This window comes from Bufo gargarizans, chromosome 2 (assembly GCF_014858855.1).
Source record: "Bufo gargarizans isolate SCDJY-AF-19 chromosome 2, ASM1485885v1, whole genome shotgun sequence".
Classification (NCBI taxonomy): domain Eukaryota; kingdom Metazoa; phylum Chordata; class Amphibia; order Anura; family Bufonidae; genus Bufo; species Bufo gargarizans.
The window spans coordinates 717,848,351-717,863,762 of record NC_058081.1 but is presented as its reverse complement, the minus strand read 5'-3'; the positions used below and the strand labels follow the sequence as shown (position 1 = coordinate 717,863,762).

Genomic DNA, 15,412 nt, shown 5'->3' with positions numbered 1-15,412 from the left:
ACTTTTTTAAATCTAATCTATCATCTGAAAACATATGTTTTAAATCAAGTATTACATTGAAACATTTTTTTTCTAACAAATTGGTGGTGTTTTTTTTCCACCTTTGACAAAATATGATGGTCACAGCTCCCCCCACCCCTCCCTACACAATGACCTTTGCTCAGGTCACAGACCATGCCAAGAATAATATCCTATGCATGTCCATGATGAGTCATCTTCAGACACTAGATTCCTATGGTCTAGAAAAGAATTTAGGCATCACTCCAAAAAAGTTCTTGTTTATTCACAAGCTTACAAGTGCATAAGTGGGCATCCCATGAAATATATTACTATGTAATGAATATAGTATTTCAAATGAAGTATTATTGCAATATACATGCGATAAAATATTGTTACTTTTTTCGTGTACACTTTCCTCTCTCGTGGCTTCCTCTGCTGTTTTTCTTGAGCGGCTAGGATATGCCCCCATTGTCTGACTGGTGCGGGTCCCACCTCGGGGACCCGCACCTACCATGAGAACTGAGCAGGGTGAGTTGTGGCTGGAGGACCCCGGGTTTACTGGGGTCCGGCCACCACTAAGCACTGCTCCCCTACAAGTGAATGGGAGCACACTGCGCATGCGCGGCTCCGCTCCCATTCATTTCTATGTGGCTGAGCCAGTGGCTATGTGGCGTAGCTGAGCCAGTGCCAGAGCCGGCCCCATAGAAATGAATGAAGGACGGCTGCGCATGCGAAGTGTGCCCTCCACTACTTTCCCCGCTCCGTTCTCCGTGTAGGTGTGGGTCCCAGAGGTGGGACCCGCATTTATCAGACGAAATCTGTACAAAACCCCTTTAAGGGTCCATTACTAGAAAATAAACAAGAAACACAACTTTGCACTAGAACATCAAATCTGGAGATGTGGTTGAATTAGAGGTAGGTTTTACAGGCTGATGACTCCTACATTTAGGTCAATTAACATATTCAGAATTAATCAGAAGTAATCATTTAGATCAAGTAACAGGTTGTAGAATAGGTCTCTTTAATGCCTGCTTTAATGAACCTAGCATGGTACAACTTTGAATATGTCATAGGGGGTTTCCGAGACTTAAATACTGATGACCTATCCTCTTGACACCGGTGGGGGTCTGACACAGGAGACCTCCGCCGATCAGCTATTTGAGAAGGCAGCGGCGCTGTTCTTTTGTGTTTGCCTTGTCTTTTGTTACGATGGACCTTCTTTTTTTTTGCTATCTATCTGTCTATTTATCTGTCTCTTAAATTATCATGTATTATATGTACGATGTTATATTCACACATAGTTAAAACCATATTGTGACCTTACTTGAAAGAAAATGAAGCCAACAAGAGATATATAGTCTAGATTGACCAGCTTGTTTGTCAAAGGCTTGGTCTGTAGTGACAGAGTTAAGGAAATGAATATCTTTTAAAATATCCCTCCCAAATGTATTGATATGAAGAAAGAAAAGGAATGTTTACCTCGATTGTAAAGATTAAAGATTTCCATGCCCCTCCTGCTGTGATGTCATTAAGACACCAAATAATCCTATAAGAGCAAGGTGCGAATGATCCTGACACTCCTGAATGTGCATCGCCCCTGGGGCATACAATGGGGTACCACACTGCCAGCTTGTGGGTGCTATGGTTGGCTTTGGGCCTCTCTGATGCTATAGATGTGAGAACAGGTAAATACTTACAGTTTCTGAAATCCCTTTTACGTTACATGTGTGCATTTTGACATAGTAGAAAATGATTGGGTTTACTGTCTGGCAGAAGAGAGTCATTTTGGACCAAGTGATCAAGAAAGACCATAATAATGTACTAATGGTAATGACAGGTTTTTACTCCTCATTGTAGACAGTTTAACAACTTAGTCAATAGATAAGAGTCTGGGAAGTTTACACATGCTGAGAACCCTGGACAATAAACCACTGTATGGATGAAGAGAGTCTTTTAATGTAACGTAAATGAGTGGTTTTACTCTATATTAGAGATTTGATCTTTCTTACAGAAGTTTTGCCCGTGCATGAGGCTTTCTAGTGAAGTTATAACATTCTTACTTCATGTTTATAGGGACATTACACAGAGGAACTAGCTTTGTTAATTGCTACATACTAAGTGGGGGAAATGTATCAAAAATGGTGTTAACTAGAACTGGTTTAGTTGCCCATAGCAACCATTCAGATTCCACCTTTAATTTTTCAAAGTTCCTTTGTAAAATGAAAGGTAGAACCTGATTGGTTTCTAAGAGCAACGAAGACAGCTTTCCTTTGATAAACTTCCTCTACCGTTTTTAGACTCGTTCTAACCTTCTTGACCAATTGTCAACAGGTCGAATCCGTAATCATGGTCACTACGTCTGCAGTACCTGGGGAAACCATCATTTCAAAACCTTTGATGGGGATTTCTACCAGTTTCCTGGCAGCTGTAGCTACAATTTGGCCTCAGACTGTGGAGAGTCCTATCAGGAGTTCTCTGTCCACGTCCACCGGTCCATGGTCAGTGGTCACCCCCATATAGACAAGATCACCGTCGCAATCAAAGATGTCATCATTCAGCTGAAAAGTAGCATCGTGATAGTGAATGGAGCCATGTAAGTCCATTATACTTATATAATTTTATAATAATAATAATAATAAAAAATAATAATATTATAGAATTTTTTAAAGTTTGGACACCTAATATTTTCATAAACACTTCTGTTCACACCTCTGTCATGCCTTCCATTTTTACTATATAATCTGTTTAATAGCGCATGCATGATCTTAATCTCTTTTTTTCCGGGTTAGCCAGTTTTCCATTTTCTGTACTGGAAAGAACGGCAAGCTGTGTCAAAATATGTAAAACAACAGAAACCTAGAAATAGTGCCGGTGTGAACAGAGATGTATTTAAAGAGGACATGTCGCCATAAAATCCAGTGTAATCTGCAGGCAGCATGTTATGGAGCAGGAGGAGCTGGGCAGATTGATATATATTTTTTATGGGGAAAGATTCAGTAAAACGTGTAAATTATACATATTAATCTCTGCATTCTCTGTGTAAGTGTGTATATATACAGGGAATGCTATCAATCACTGGTAACACCTCCCCGTGACCAATGAAATATCAGGAATAGCAGGAAATAGCAGGAATATACCTTAAATGTATAAATTACTATTTTTACTGAATCTTTCCCCACTAAACTATATATCAATCTGCTCAGCTCCTCCTGCTCTATAATATGCTGCAGATTGCACTGCATTTCAATGCTGACCGGTTCCCTTTAAAATTTGTGTTGCTCTGTCAGAGTGAACTGTGCTCCAGTTTATAAACTGTGTAGCTGCTGTACCCAATACTAACTTATAGGTAAAATTTAGCAACACTTTATACAGATGTGTTCTCTAAATCATATCTTGAGATGTAAGACACGAGATGTTAAACAATTGTGAAAAAAAACCTTGATGGATGGAACCCTTCAAACTTCCACTACCATTGGCTTTTAAGTAAAAAATATATATTATATATAGTTTTATGTATATGCAGTTTTACTGAATGGTTCTGATGGATGCATCTGAAGGATACCAACCATCAGCCATTTGTCACCTATGGGGCTCCTATGTAAAAACATTCAATGTTTCACCTTTTTTTACTCTGTGGCACTCAATTGTATTGAATTGTCATCATAACAAGTTGCATAATGTATAGAATTTCAGAAAGAAAAAAGGTGTGAACTAGAGCTAATTTGTGTTAAAGGAGTTCTGTTTTTCTTGATATGTTTGTTGACTACTAGCCCCTCAAATTGAGACTCTAATCTTCCTTGCCCTTTTCTATAAACTGTTGTAATCTGGGGGACATATAGTTGTGGTCCTTGCTCCACTAAAATCAGTTGGCTGTTAAAATTGGCCAACCTGATCTATAAAGGTACAGAAGTCAGAGGCTGAGGAGTAAAAGAGTACTACTTCACGCCAAGTCCAATTTATTCGGGATATCTGATGCTCAATTCCAGACCCCTAACAATGTATTTTTCTCGAAAGATTTTGGAAATAATTCAAATAGAGACTCTTTTATTGGTAAATCTACCGTAACTTACCTGCTTACACTTTAATTTGCTGAATATGTAATAGAAAGTTTGTCTATCAAAGACTTGATAGAAAAAGTAACTTAAAGTAAATTGTCATTTTCTCCACTGAATTCTATGAATGTATCTCCACAGTATACAGTCTACCTATCTTTATCTAAATACCATAACTAATTTTCATGTTCCTTCATTTAAAGTAAACCACAGTTTTTTTGTTAATTTTACCTTGGGCTTGCGTTGTCAGTGTCATTGCAATTGATATCCTATAACTGACCCTCCTGTAATACAAACCTACAAATTATAGGGTGAGAATTGCTGTGACATAATATTTCAGTGGATAAAACATGTTTGCTCTGATCCAACACGCCCTAAGGGTATTTTCACACTAGCGTTTTTGCTGGCTCCAGCAGTGCTCAGCAAAAATGCTTCCGTTACTGATAATACAACTATCCGCATCCTTTATGAACGGATCCGGTTGTATTATCTTTAACATAGCCAAGACGGATCCGTCATGAACTCCATTGAAATTCAATGGAGGACGGATCAGTTTTCTATTGTGTCAGATTGTGTCAGAGAAAACGGATCCGTCCTTGTTGACTTGCAGTGTGGGTCATGACGGATCCATCTTGCTCCACATCCCATGATGGAAAGCAAACCGCAGCATGCGGAATGCATTTTGGAGCACTCCATTCTGTTCAATTACGTTTTGTCCCCATTAACAATTAATAGGGACAAAACGGAAGCGTTTTATTTCTGGTATTGAGACCATATGACGGATCTCAATACCAGAAAATATTAACGCTAGTTGAAAGTAGCTTAAGATGCCTAATTAAGATTCATATTCCCTAAAGTAACCTTAAATCTTTCCTGTATTCATTGGCAGATAAAATCAGCGTCAACATCTAGCAAACTTAAGCATTTGGCAGGGCCACAGATTTTTATAGGTCCTATGGCCATTCGAGTAGACATGTTCTACCCTTGTCAAGTGGGTAGATGGATAGATGATGGACAGATCTTATCATTGCTTTGCATTTGATAGCTAGAGCTATATGAATATCCTTAAATTTTGACTGGTGGTGGTCAGTAGAAGGAGGAGAGAGAAGTGCTTGCATATCAAGTTTTCTCTTCTCGCTGCAGGAGAAGAAGCAAGACAGACTTAATAAAAAGCATAGGGGTCCTCTTCAATCTAGGGATAGTAGAGGTCTCAGCAGTTAGACCCCCACCGATCAGAAACTTGGATGACTCATGACATATCAAACATTTCCTGAAAACTCTGTGACCTTTTAAAGGGTTTTTTCCAAGATTATGAATTGATGACCTCTTTTCAGGAGAGGTCACCAATATCAGATAAGCAGCAGGTGTTCAACACCTGAGACCACTGATGATCAGTTGTGTGAGGAGACTGTGGCACTTTGGTGAGCACCTCCTCACAGTTCAACAAGCACAGCGCCACCCAATAAATAATAGGTGTGCTTGGTATTGTACCTCAGCCCCCTTCATTTGAAAGGGACTGAGCTGAGCCTAGGCTATGTGACCAATGAACATAATGTCACTATCCTAGGAATAGGCAGCAGATCCAGCAGCTCAGTTGAGGGTTGCGGCAGTCAGACCCACGCTGATCTGATATTGATGATCCATCCTAATGAAAGGTCATCAACATCAAAATCTTGGGCAACCCCTTGCTGCCTTATCGGGGGCAATAAGGTTAAGAATCTTGGTGGAGGGTTACGATATTTGATGAACAATGAAATCTCACCCATTACACTATCATTTATACTGTACCATGGGCTTACCTTCAACCTACTGTGAAGAAGTTTTTAGAGAATGCCTTTTGCTTATGTAATGATACCATCTCATTCTTTAGCCAATGGAGCGTAGTGGTAGTAAAATGTAGGTCTGGGGCAGAAAATCACATTTCAATAATTTGCAGATGGATATCTTTGTAAAGTGGTTGCAGATATATTGTCCATAGATAAAGTAATAACCCCTACGAAGCCTTTGTGCAATAGAATTCTCCCATGACTATAATTACTTTTTAGTAAAGTAGTTTTTAGTTAAGTTCTACTGACTATATAAGAGTTCCCTGAATGATAAATATCTAACTACTGACAATGTTGTGGTATTTCCTGAAAATGTCATAAATTACCTATAGGAAAGCATTTATTAAGCTGTCAAATGACAGCACTGCCTTCTGGGAAGAACATCTGTGGTCCTGAAGGTCTAGTATATAGACTGACATTTGTATAAGGAGTTCCCTTGGGTGTTGTCCATTTTATAAAGCAATTAAAATGAGTTTATTCATGACCACACCAAGCCTCATATATATCTTAGACCATATGGTGAGCAGGCTGAGGTTGGACTCATCAGATTGTAAAATTTAATAAGAAGCTATAAATATTTATAATATCATACCACACTGGATTAGTCATCAAGTGGATATTAGGTTTAACCCTTTAGCCTTTTTTAAATTAAAATTATTTGAAGATCTGAAGAGATGTGGCTACATTGATAAAGCCTATTATGTGTCATACTGTCATGGAAATCCATGAAGGTCTAAGGTTATCAATCTGAAAGTTTTTATATTGATTTACTAAATAATTTCAGCATTTTAATTGAAGCCAGTCCATACTAAGGAAGCAGGGGAATTTCTAAGGATACTCTTTTATCTTTTTATACCTGAGATGTCCATGGGAATAAGAAGTTAAATTTAACATGACTTTATGAAGTCTGAAATTAAAATGGTTTACGTACTACTGATATACGTATTAAATTGTATGATTCTACATTGATTTTGAGCACCAAACTTTATGAGCCATTTGCACATAATATCGTCTTCCTTTGTATAGTTTATATATTATATCTACTTGTGTTGTCATTTCCTATTCCTCATAATGGAAATGCTGACTTGGCTGACCCCATAGTAGATGACCTCAAGTTCAACACTCAAACCCTTTGTGTAACTGAATCCATGGTGTTGTATACTTCATTCTTCCCATCGATCAAAAGAAGGTAGAAGGTGAATGTCTATTGTTAGAAAGTCCTAGATGACCCATCAATGCAGATGTGAGGAAAGAGACAAGCAAGTATAACATTTAAAGGGAGTTCAAACAAGTAGATCCCTACCAAACTTTTTTCACGTAATAGACTTGTGTCAGGTCAATGTGATAGGTGCCACATCAGGTCTCTCAGCATACTTTCTGAGAATTTTTTGGAGATCTATGAGAAGGAGATTTTCATTCTTTTGATTATTTTTATTTTTTAGAGCTAAGACACCTTACTACAGCTTTGGAATCCTGATTCATAAAAACGATGCTTATTTTAAGTTGTACACAAAGACGGGCTTGACCCTCATGTGGAATAAAGAAGATGCTGTCATGGTGAGTTTCATGCAAAATATATAGCTCCTAGGCAGATTTGAGGAAGCTGGTTGTGTTTATATACACATTTTCTTTATATAATTTTCCACTGGCGTACAAGTTCCACAACCTAAACTGTACTATCATTAACTCATATAGAAAAATTAACACTTTGTTCTGAAATAATTTTAGTTAAGTAAGTCTTGGTTTATTGTTCCTCATGATGAATGTTTTCTCTTCTTTTCTTCTTAGCTGGAACTGGATCCAAAGTTTAATAACCGTACCTGCGGTCTGTGTGGTGATTACAATGGTGTCCCTCTTTATAATGAATTTGTATCTGGGAGTAAGTAGTCTGTTGAAAATGGTTAATTTTAGCACCCTAATCTTGTATGGGCACAATGTAAAATGTAGGAAATTAGGGATCTAGTACACAGAAGAGGTAAAGAGGTAAGGATTGGTCTGGCACAAAATAAAGCTAGAGGAGTTATGGTTTAGCATTTGCTTATTAGTTACACAATTAGTAGTAATGTTAACAATAGATGTGCATGGGTTACCACAATTCCCAGGAGATTGACCATACAATACTGATATCTAGAACAGAAGTACGATAGATAGTGCATTTTCCCCTTTGGCCATGACCAACTTGATCCTCTGTAGAAAGTGGAAGACAACCTAATTCAGCAAAACAAGGTTATAACACAGGACACAGAAGAGAGCAGTGCTGTATCAATGGAGTGCCAAAGTGGGCTTGGCTAGGATATGCCATCAATGTTAGACACTGATCACCTATATTACAAGATACTGCCATCGTCTTTCATAAGAATACCTGTTTAACCAAATTGGCAAACAGGACACAGGTTATGTTGCTCACTTCTCAGTCCAAATAGCAAGTGGTATGCTACATGGTGTCTTTCTTCTCTTTAGGTATTATACTGAACCCAATACAATTTGGAAATTTGCAAAACATTCATGACCCAAATGATGAGTGCACAGACAAAGACGAGACTCAGAAAACAGACACAGCGCAATGTTCCCAATTCGTAAGTAAAGGGCTTGTCTGAGTGTTTAATACTAATATTGATCCACTGTTTTCACCCAGAAATATCTTATAAATATTACTTTGCAGAGAGTATGTAACTATTGATATTTCTACCCTTTAGCGCTCTGTGTGTGAACAGCACCTGAGGCATGAGGCATTCTCAGACTGTGAAAGTCTCCTGAACCTGGAAAACTACATCCAGGCCTGCATGCTGGACATGTGCTCCTGTGATCACTCTCAAGACTCCTTCTGCTTGTGTAGCACCATCACTGAGTATTCCCGACAATGCTCTCACGCTGGAGGACGTCCGGGAAACTGGAGAACTGATAACTTCTGTCGTAAGGATTATAATTCTCCTCACTTACAGAAAATCTGTCACCTCTCCTGACATGACAGTTTTAGTAAATATTATATTACCCATGGAACAACAAGTCTGGAGCATGTTTTCTTTAAATGTGTGTCATTCCACTAGTAGGATTTGGGGGGTACTATCTCTTCTTGGAGAAGAGTTACAGGCCATGCTCCTGTATTCTGGGAAGAGGGTATGGAAATGAGCTCTAAACAAGCTCTGCTAATGCCACCAGATGTAAGGCAGCTATACTATAAGTCAATATTTGGCCCTTTAACTAGCCCTTGAGACATGACTTGGATATTAAATAAGCCAGCATCTCATCTGCAGACAGCTGTTTCAGGGTGATTTACCCTCATCAATGCAGAGCAGAGAGTACTGGCTTAACTGGGTGAGAGGCCTAAGTCAGGATTTGTGGGTTACTATCTCTCCTCGGGGAGAGAGAGCGCCTTAGTCAGCGCGAGGAGACTTATAGGCCATACATGCTCATCTGGAACTCTGAGAAGATGTTATTCCTCCTGGAAATGTGAAAGGAGCTTGCTCCTGCACAGTCTGATGTTGTTAGCTCTGACTGGACAGTGCCAGACTGTGCCAAATTTGTTCATGCACTTCTAGCAGTAACAGATGAGCTGCATAAAACAGCATTCTAAGAAGAAAATTCTCCTAAATTCTTATATCATGAAGAATACAAGTGCATATTAAAACAGAACTTCCAGGAGAGGTGACTAGTGTTAGTCAAGCACCAAAGTGCTCATGTGCTCTGCTGCTCGAGTAGGACATTTCCCGATGCTCAAGGGATCTACAGAGCACCCGAGCACAATGGAAGAACCCGAGCATTAAACCAGGCACCCCCTGCTCTGACTCCATATATAGCTATGTCCAAATATGGGGTCAGTGCTTGGGGACACCCAGTGTATTTAAATCTAATTTAGCCTGTATTTCTGAAAAGTTTCTGGCAGGATTCAAACTCACAAACCTCTACATTACAGCCAAGAATGTTAACCACTACACTATAGAGCTGCATTGCCAGTTACTAAAAAAAATTAAAAATTAAAAAAATATGAGACACAGCTGAAGTCTAATTTATTATGTAACTGGCCATGCAACTCTAAAGTGTAGTGGTTAACATTCTTGCCTGCAATGTAGACGGTTGTGAGTTCGAAACCCGCCAGAAACTTTTCGGAAATAGAGGCTATAATTAGATTTAAATACATTGACTCGAGCATCACGCTTGAGAACACATGATATTTGGCCGAGCATAGGGATGCTCGAGCCGAACGCTGAGCGTGCTCGCCCAACACTAGAGGTGACAGCTCCTCTATAAGCCTTAAATGACTATGAATGAAATATAAAGCATTTACGCAGAAGAGATTGATGCTCTCACTTATTTCATGCATAATATAAATTGAGATTGATATGTTTTCCAGCTAAACAATGTCCTGCAAATATGATTTATCAAGAAAGTGCCTCGCCTTGCAAGAACTCGTGCTCCCACCTAGAAATACACAGCTTGTGTGAGGAGCATTACATGGATGGCTGCTTCTGTCCTGAAGGTGAGTTATGCAGAAATAATATATAAAATTCCTGCCCATAATAATAAAGTGAGAGGTTTATTGTACTATACAAATATAATAAAACTACACTGAGCATACAGTGAAGTCAGCAAGTGCACATGGTCTCTACCTTTACAACTGCATCCAGTTAGGTACCTCCTAAACAATTTAACACTATGTGGGTTCAACCTTTTCTGCTGATTATGTAATTTCTTAAGATGCAGCATCTTTATGGCTGTACGTTTTCTGCTTGAGGGCTCCAAAATCCATGCAGAGACATAAATAAGTGGAGTTTATGATGAGGACAATTTCTGAAGTCAGATTTTCTTGAGTCTCTGTGGCCCTAATGAGCTCCAAATTTATTAAAAGTCGCATATAACACTTTTGTCTACAGTTTTTATATTAAGGAACTGTAGTAGCAGGCACTCTCTAATTCTAGAGTCACATATTAATTGTAATAAAAACAGGCAATACTGAGTTAGGCCTCATGCACACGACCGTTGTGTGCATCCGTGGCCGTTGTGCCGTTTTCCGTTTTTTTTCGCGGACCCATTGACTTTTAATGGGTCCGTGGAAAAATCTGAAAATGCACCGTTTGGCAGCCGCATCCGTGATCCGTGTTTCCTGGCCGTGAAAAAAATATGACCTGTCCTATTTTTTTCACGGCCAACGGTTCACGGACCCATTCAAGTCAATGGGTCCGTGAAAAATCACGGATGCACACAAGATTGTCATCTGTGTCCGTGATCCGTGTCCGTGATCCGTGTCCGTTTTTTCCTATCATTTCAATGGCAAACTTGACTTAGATTTTTTTTTCATTTTTCATGTCCGTGGATCCTCCAAAAAACAAGGAAGACCCACGGACGAAAAAATGGTCACGGATCACGGACCTACGGACCCCATTTTTGCGGACCTTAAAAAAAACGGTCGTGTGCATGAGGCCTTATCAAAATTTAGATGTATTTCTATAAAATGCAGGTAATACAAATGTCAATAATAAATGATGCAATAAAGGTAATAAATAATGATAAAAGGAAAAATTTATGAGGTAATAGTCCCAAACAATAGTAGATTAATGAAATAAAAATAGTAAAACCAGGTAGCTAATAATTTGCAAAAAGATGATGATGCAAAAATAAATCAGTATTGCATATATAGTCCTTCCAATGTTGTAAAACATAGACTTTCGATTTTTGTAATATTCGGTAGCAACCTTGTATGTTTTGGGTTGTAGCTGATCCAAAATAGTACTGCTTGTCTCAGGTACAAGTCTTAATAAACTGCTGATATCAAGTTAAAAATCGTATTCGATAAGGCTACTTTCACACTTGCGTTCAGAGTGGATCCGTCTGGGGTCTGCCCAGACGGATCCGCTCCTATAATGCAGACGATGGGATCCGTTCATAACGGATCCGTCTGCATTATATTGTAGAAAAAATTCTAAGTGTGAAAGTAGCTGCAGACGGATCCGTCCAGACTTTACATTAAAAGTCAATGGGGGACGGATCCGTTTGAAAATTCAGCCATATAGTGTCAAATTCAAATGGATCCGTCCCCATTGACTTACATTGTAAGTCTGGACGGATCCGTTTGCCTCCGCACGGCCAGACGGACACCCGAACGCTGCAAGCAGCATTCGGGTGTCCGCCTGCTGAGCGGAGCGGAGGACAAACGGTGCCAGACTGATGCATTCTGAGCGGATCCGAATCCACTCAGAATGCATTAGGGCTGGACGGATGCATTCGGGGCCGCTTGTGAGAGCCTTCAAACGGAACTCACAAGCGGAGCCCCGAACGCTAGTGTGAAAGTAGCCTAAAAACACAGAAAACCCTCGTGTTGAATTCGGATCCTATCAGAGGGAGTCTGTCAAAGTAACTTACGTGCGGGGTAGGTATTCTTCGGTAGCTGTGCCTTAACGCGGCGTCCCGCATTTTCCCCATCTCAGCTCTTCCTATTTAGTCAATTGCAGTCTTACCCGGACAAGGCCTCGGCGTCCCACGTGGAGTCTGGTGGCGCGCTTCGCATAGGTTAGGGAATGCAGTTATTTGCGCTGTCTCGCCACGTATCCTTCACACGTGACCGGGATGTAATTGATCCGGGAAAAAGGCAAAACCAGTGATGCGATAAAGTCTCTGATTAGATAAATAATAATACTGGAGCGGTCTGATTATTTATGTTCGCTACTTATACTGTGTATAGTCGAGAATAATTCCACCATAAAATCGAGATAATAGTAAGTCCTCAAACGCGTTTCGGGACATTCGGTCCCTTCATCATCACACTCACTGAGCGCTGAGCGCTCCAGTATTAATATTCATCTAATCAGAGACTGTATAGCATCACTGGTTTTGCCTTTTCCCCGGATCAATTACATCCCGGTCACGTGTAATTGTGAGACAGAGCAAACAACCGCATTGCCTAACTTTTGCGAAGCGCACCCCCAGAGTCCACATGGGACGCCAAGGCCTTGTCCGGGTAAGGCTGCAATTGACTAAATCGGAAGAGCTGCGTAGGGGAAAACTCTGAGAGGTAAACAATTTTAGGTGCCGAAGAAGACACGGGACGCCACGTTAAGGCACAGCTACCGAAGAATACCTACCCCGCACGTAAGTTCCTTTGACAGACTCCCTCTGATAGGATACAAATTCAACAGGAGGGTTTTCTCTGTTTTTATCGAATACGATTTTTAACTTGATATCAGCAGTTTATTAAGACTTGTACCTGAGACAAGCAGTACTATTTCGGATCGGCTACAACCTGAAACATACAAGGTTGCTACCGAATATTACAAATATCAAAAGTATATGTTTAACAACATTGGAAGGACTATATATGCAATACTGATTTATTTTTACATCATATTTTTTCAGATTATTAGCTACCTGGTTTAACTATTTTTATACTATTTTTATATCATTAATCTACTATTGTTTGGGACTATTACCTCGTCTATTATTCCTTTTATCATTATTTATTACCTTTATTGCATCATTTATTATTGAGATTTGTATTATCTGCATTTTATAGAAATACATCTAAATTTTGATAACTCAGTATTACCTGTTTTTATTACAATTAATATGTGACTCTAGAATTAGAGAGTTCCTGCTACTACAGTTCCTCTATATTCTTTATTACTGACTGGGTGAGTCACAGCAGTTGCACCTCAAACCATTGTAATATCTGGTGGAGCTGTCCAATCACTAGACTTACTTACAGTTTTTATGTCACCCTTCTGCTAGAGTAAGAGTGCACTTTTTTTGTAACATTTAAAAAGTTGCAATAGGTAATTAACATAGGAAACCGATTGAACTTTTCCACCCGCTTCAGTCACTAGGGGGAACTTAGGGGGAGTTTAGAAGTCTAATGCATACTGAGAGGTAAGATTTATCAAATATTTTATGCCACAATAGTGGCATAAAAAAGTGTATGATTATGGCACATGTTATATTTGTGCCATAATTTGGACTTTTAGAGGTTCTTGACACTTTTCAAAAGTGTTGAGAAAAGGGTCGGGGCCCAGAAGGAGGGTGGGGCTTAGCGCTGCCAGCTGGTTTTACTATAACCGTCGTCAAAAACTGGCATAGATTAGAGCTCAAGTCTGCCCAGCCTCTAGCTAGTGTAGACTTCAGTTTCTGGGGCACGGCAGGGCAGGAGATGTAACTAATATATTAAGAGGTGTTACGAATCAGCGGGTATGAACCGACTGTGCCACTGACTGGCTATACTCTGGAGGGGCGTGTCTAAGCAACTACCTGGTTTTCACTAGAGCCTTTGATCGTGAGGATAGACTTGAGCCGATAGTGTAGTTGCCAGGGGCTACTCCAGAGCAATCTCTAAGTCAGTGGCAGCTGATCCAGGCGGACCAGGAGGTACCGGGGAAGGGTACTAGAAGTACAGGTGTTGGTCAGGCAGGTGGGTCATTAATAGGAGCAACAGTGCAGGACCGAAGGATGAGGCAGAGGCATAGTCAAATAGGCAAAATGTCAGGGCAGGTGGCACAGGTACAGGTCAGGCAATCCGGTTCGGCAACAGGAGAGTCAAGGCAAGCAGGTAGGGATCAGACGGGTAACAGAATCCATGAACACAGGTACAAGTCAGGAACACAAGTGAATATCAGGAATCTAGCAGAGCACAAGGAACTTGACACTGAGGCATCTGGGAAGGGGGCTAAGCCACTTATATATGTGCATGAGGGCTAGGATTGGTCAGCAAGGTCACATGACCTAACCCATAAAACCCAGGAAATGACGTGCGCCAGCCCTCAAGGAAGCGCTGCAAAAAAAACAGCAGCAAGCATGCTGTGGCCAGGACTTAGGCCTCTTTCACACTTGCGTTGTCCGGATCCGGCGTGTACTCCACTTGCCGGAATTACACGCCGGATCCAGAAAATCGCAAGTGTACTGAAAGCATTTGAAGACGGATCCGTCTTCAAAATGCTTTCAGTGTTACCATGGCAGCCAGGACGCTATTAAAGTCCTGGTTGCCATAGTAGGAGCGGGGAGCGGTATACTTACAGTCCATGCGGCTCCCGGGGCGCTCCAGAGTGACGTCAGAGCGCCCCATGTGCATGGATGATGTGCCATGTGATCACGTCATCCATGCGCGTGGGGCGCCCTGACGTCACTCTGGAGCGCCCCGGGAGCCGCACGGACGGTAAGTATGCTGCTCCCCCGCTCCCCGCTCCCCTTTACCATGGCTTCCAGGACTTTAGCATCCCGGCAGCCATGGTAACCATTCAGAAAAAGCTAAATGTCGGATCCGGCAATGCGCCGAAACGACGTTTAGCTTAAGGCCGGATCCGGATCAATGCCTTTCAATGGACATTGATTCCGGATCCGGCCTTGCGGCAAGTCTTCAGGATTTTTGGCCGGAGCAAAAAGTGCAGCATGCTGCTGTATTTTCTCCGGCCAAAAAAAGTTCAGTTCCGGAACTGAAGACATCCTGATGCATCCTGAACGGATTTCACTCCATCCAGAATGCATTAGGATAAAACTGATCAGGATTCTTCCGGCATAGAGCCCCGACGACGGAACTCTATGCCGGAAGAAAAGAAC

At 40.7% G+C, this 15,412-nt stretch overlaps 1 protein-coding gene across 1 annotated transcript in view; it reads left to right on the top strand.

The window, feature by feature from the left end:
* Positions 1-1,609: 1,609 nt before the first annotated feature.
* LOC122926354 (mucin-2-like) overlaps positions 1,610-15,412 on the top strand; it is a 101,649-nt gene continuing 87,846 nt past the window's right edge. Inside the window, exons 1-7 of the mRNA XM_044277729.1 lie at positions 1,610-1,685; positions 2,332-2,593; positions 7,321-7,435; positions 7,667-7,757; positions 8,339-8,454; positions 8,575-8,791; positions 10,230-10,355. Of these exons, the coding sequence (XP_044133664.1) occupies positions 1,610-1,685; positions 2,332-2,593; positions 7,321-7,435; positions 7,667-7,757; positions 8,339-8,454; positions 8,575-8,791; positions 10,230-10,355 (1,003 nt within the window). The remainder of the gene's footprint in view (positions 1,686-2,331; positions 2,594-7,320; positions 7,436-7,666; positions 7,758-8,338; positions 8,455-8,574; positions 8,792-10,229; positions 10,356-15,412) is intronic.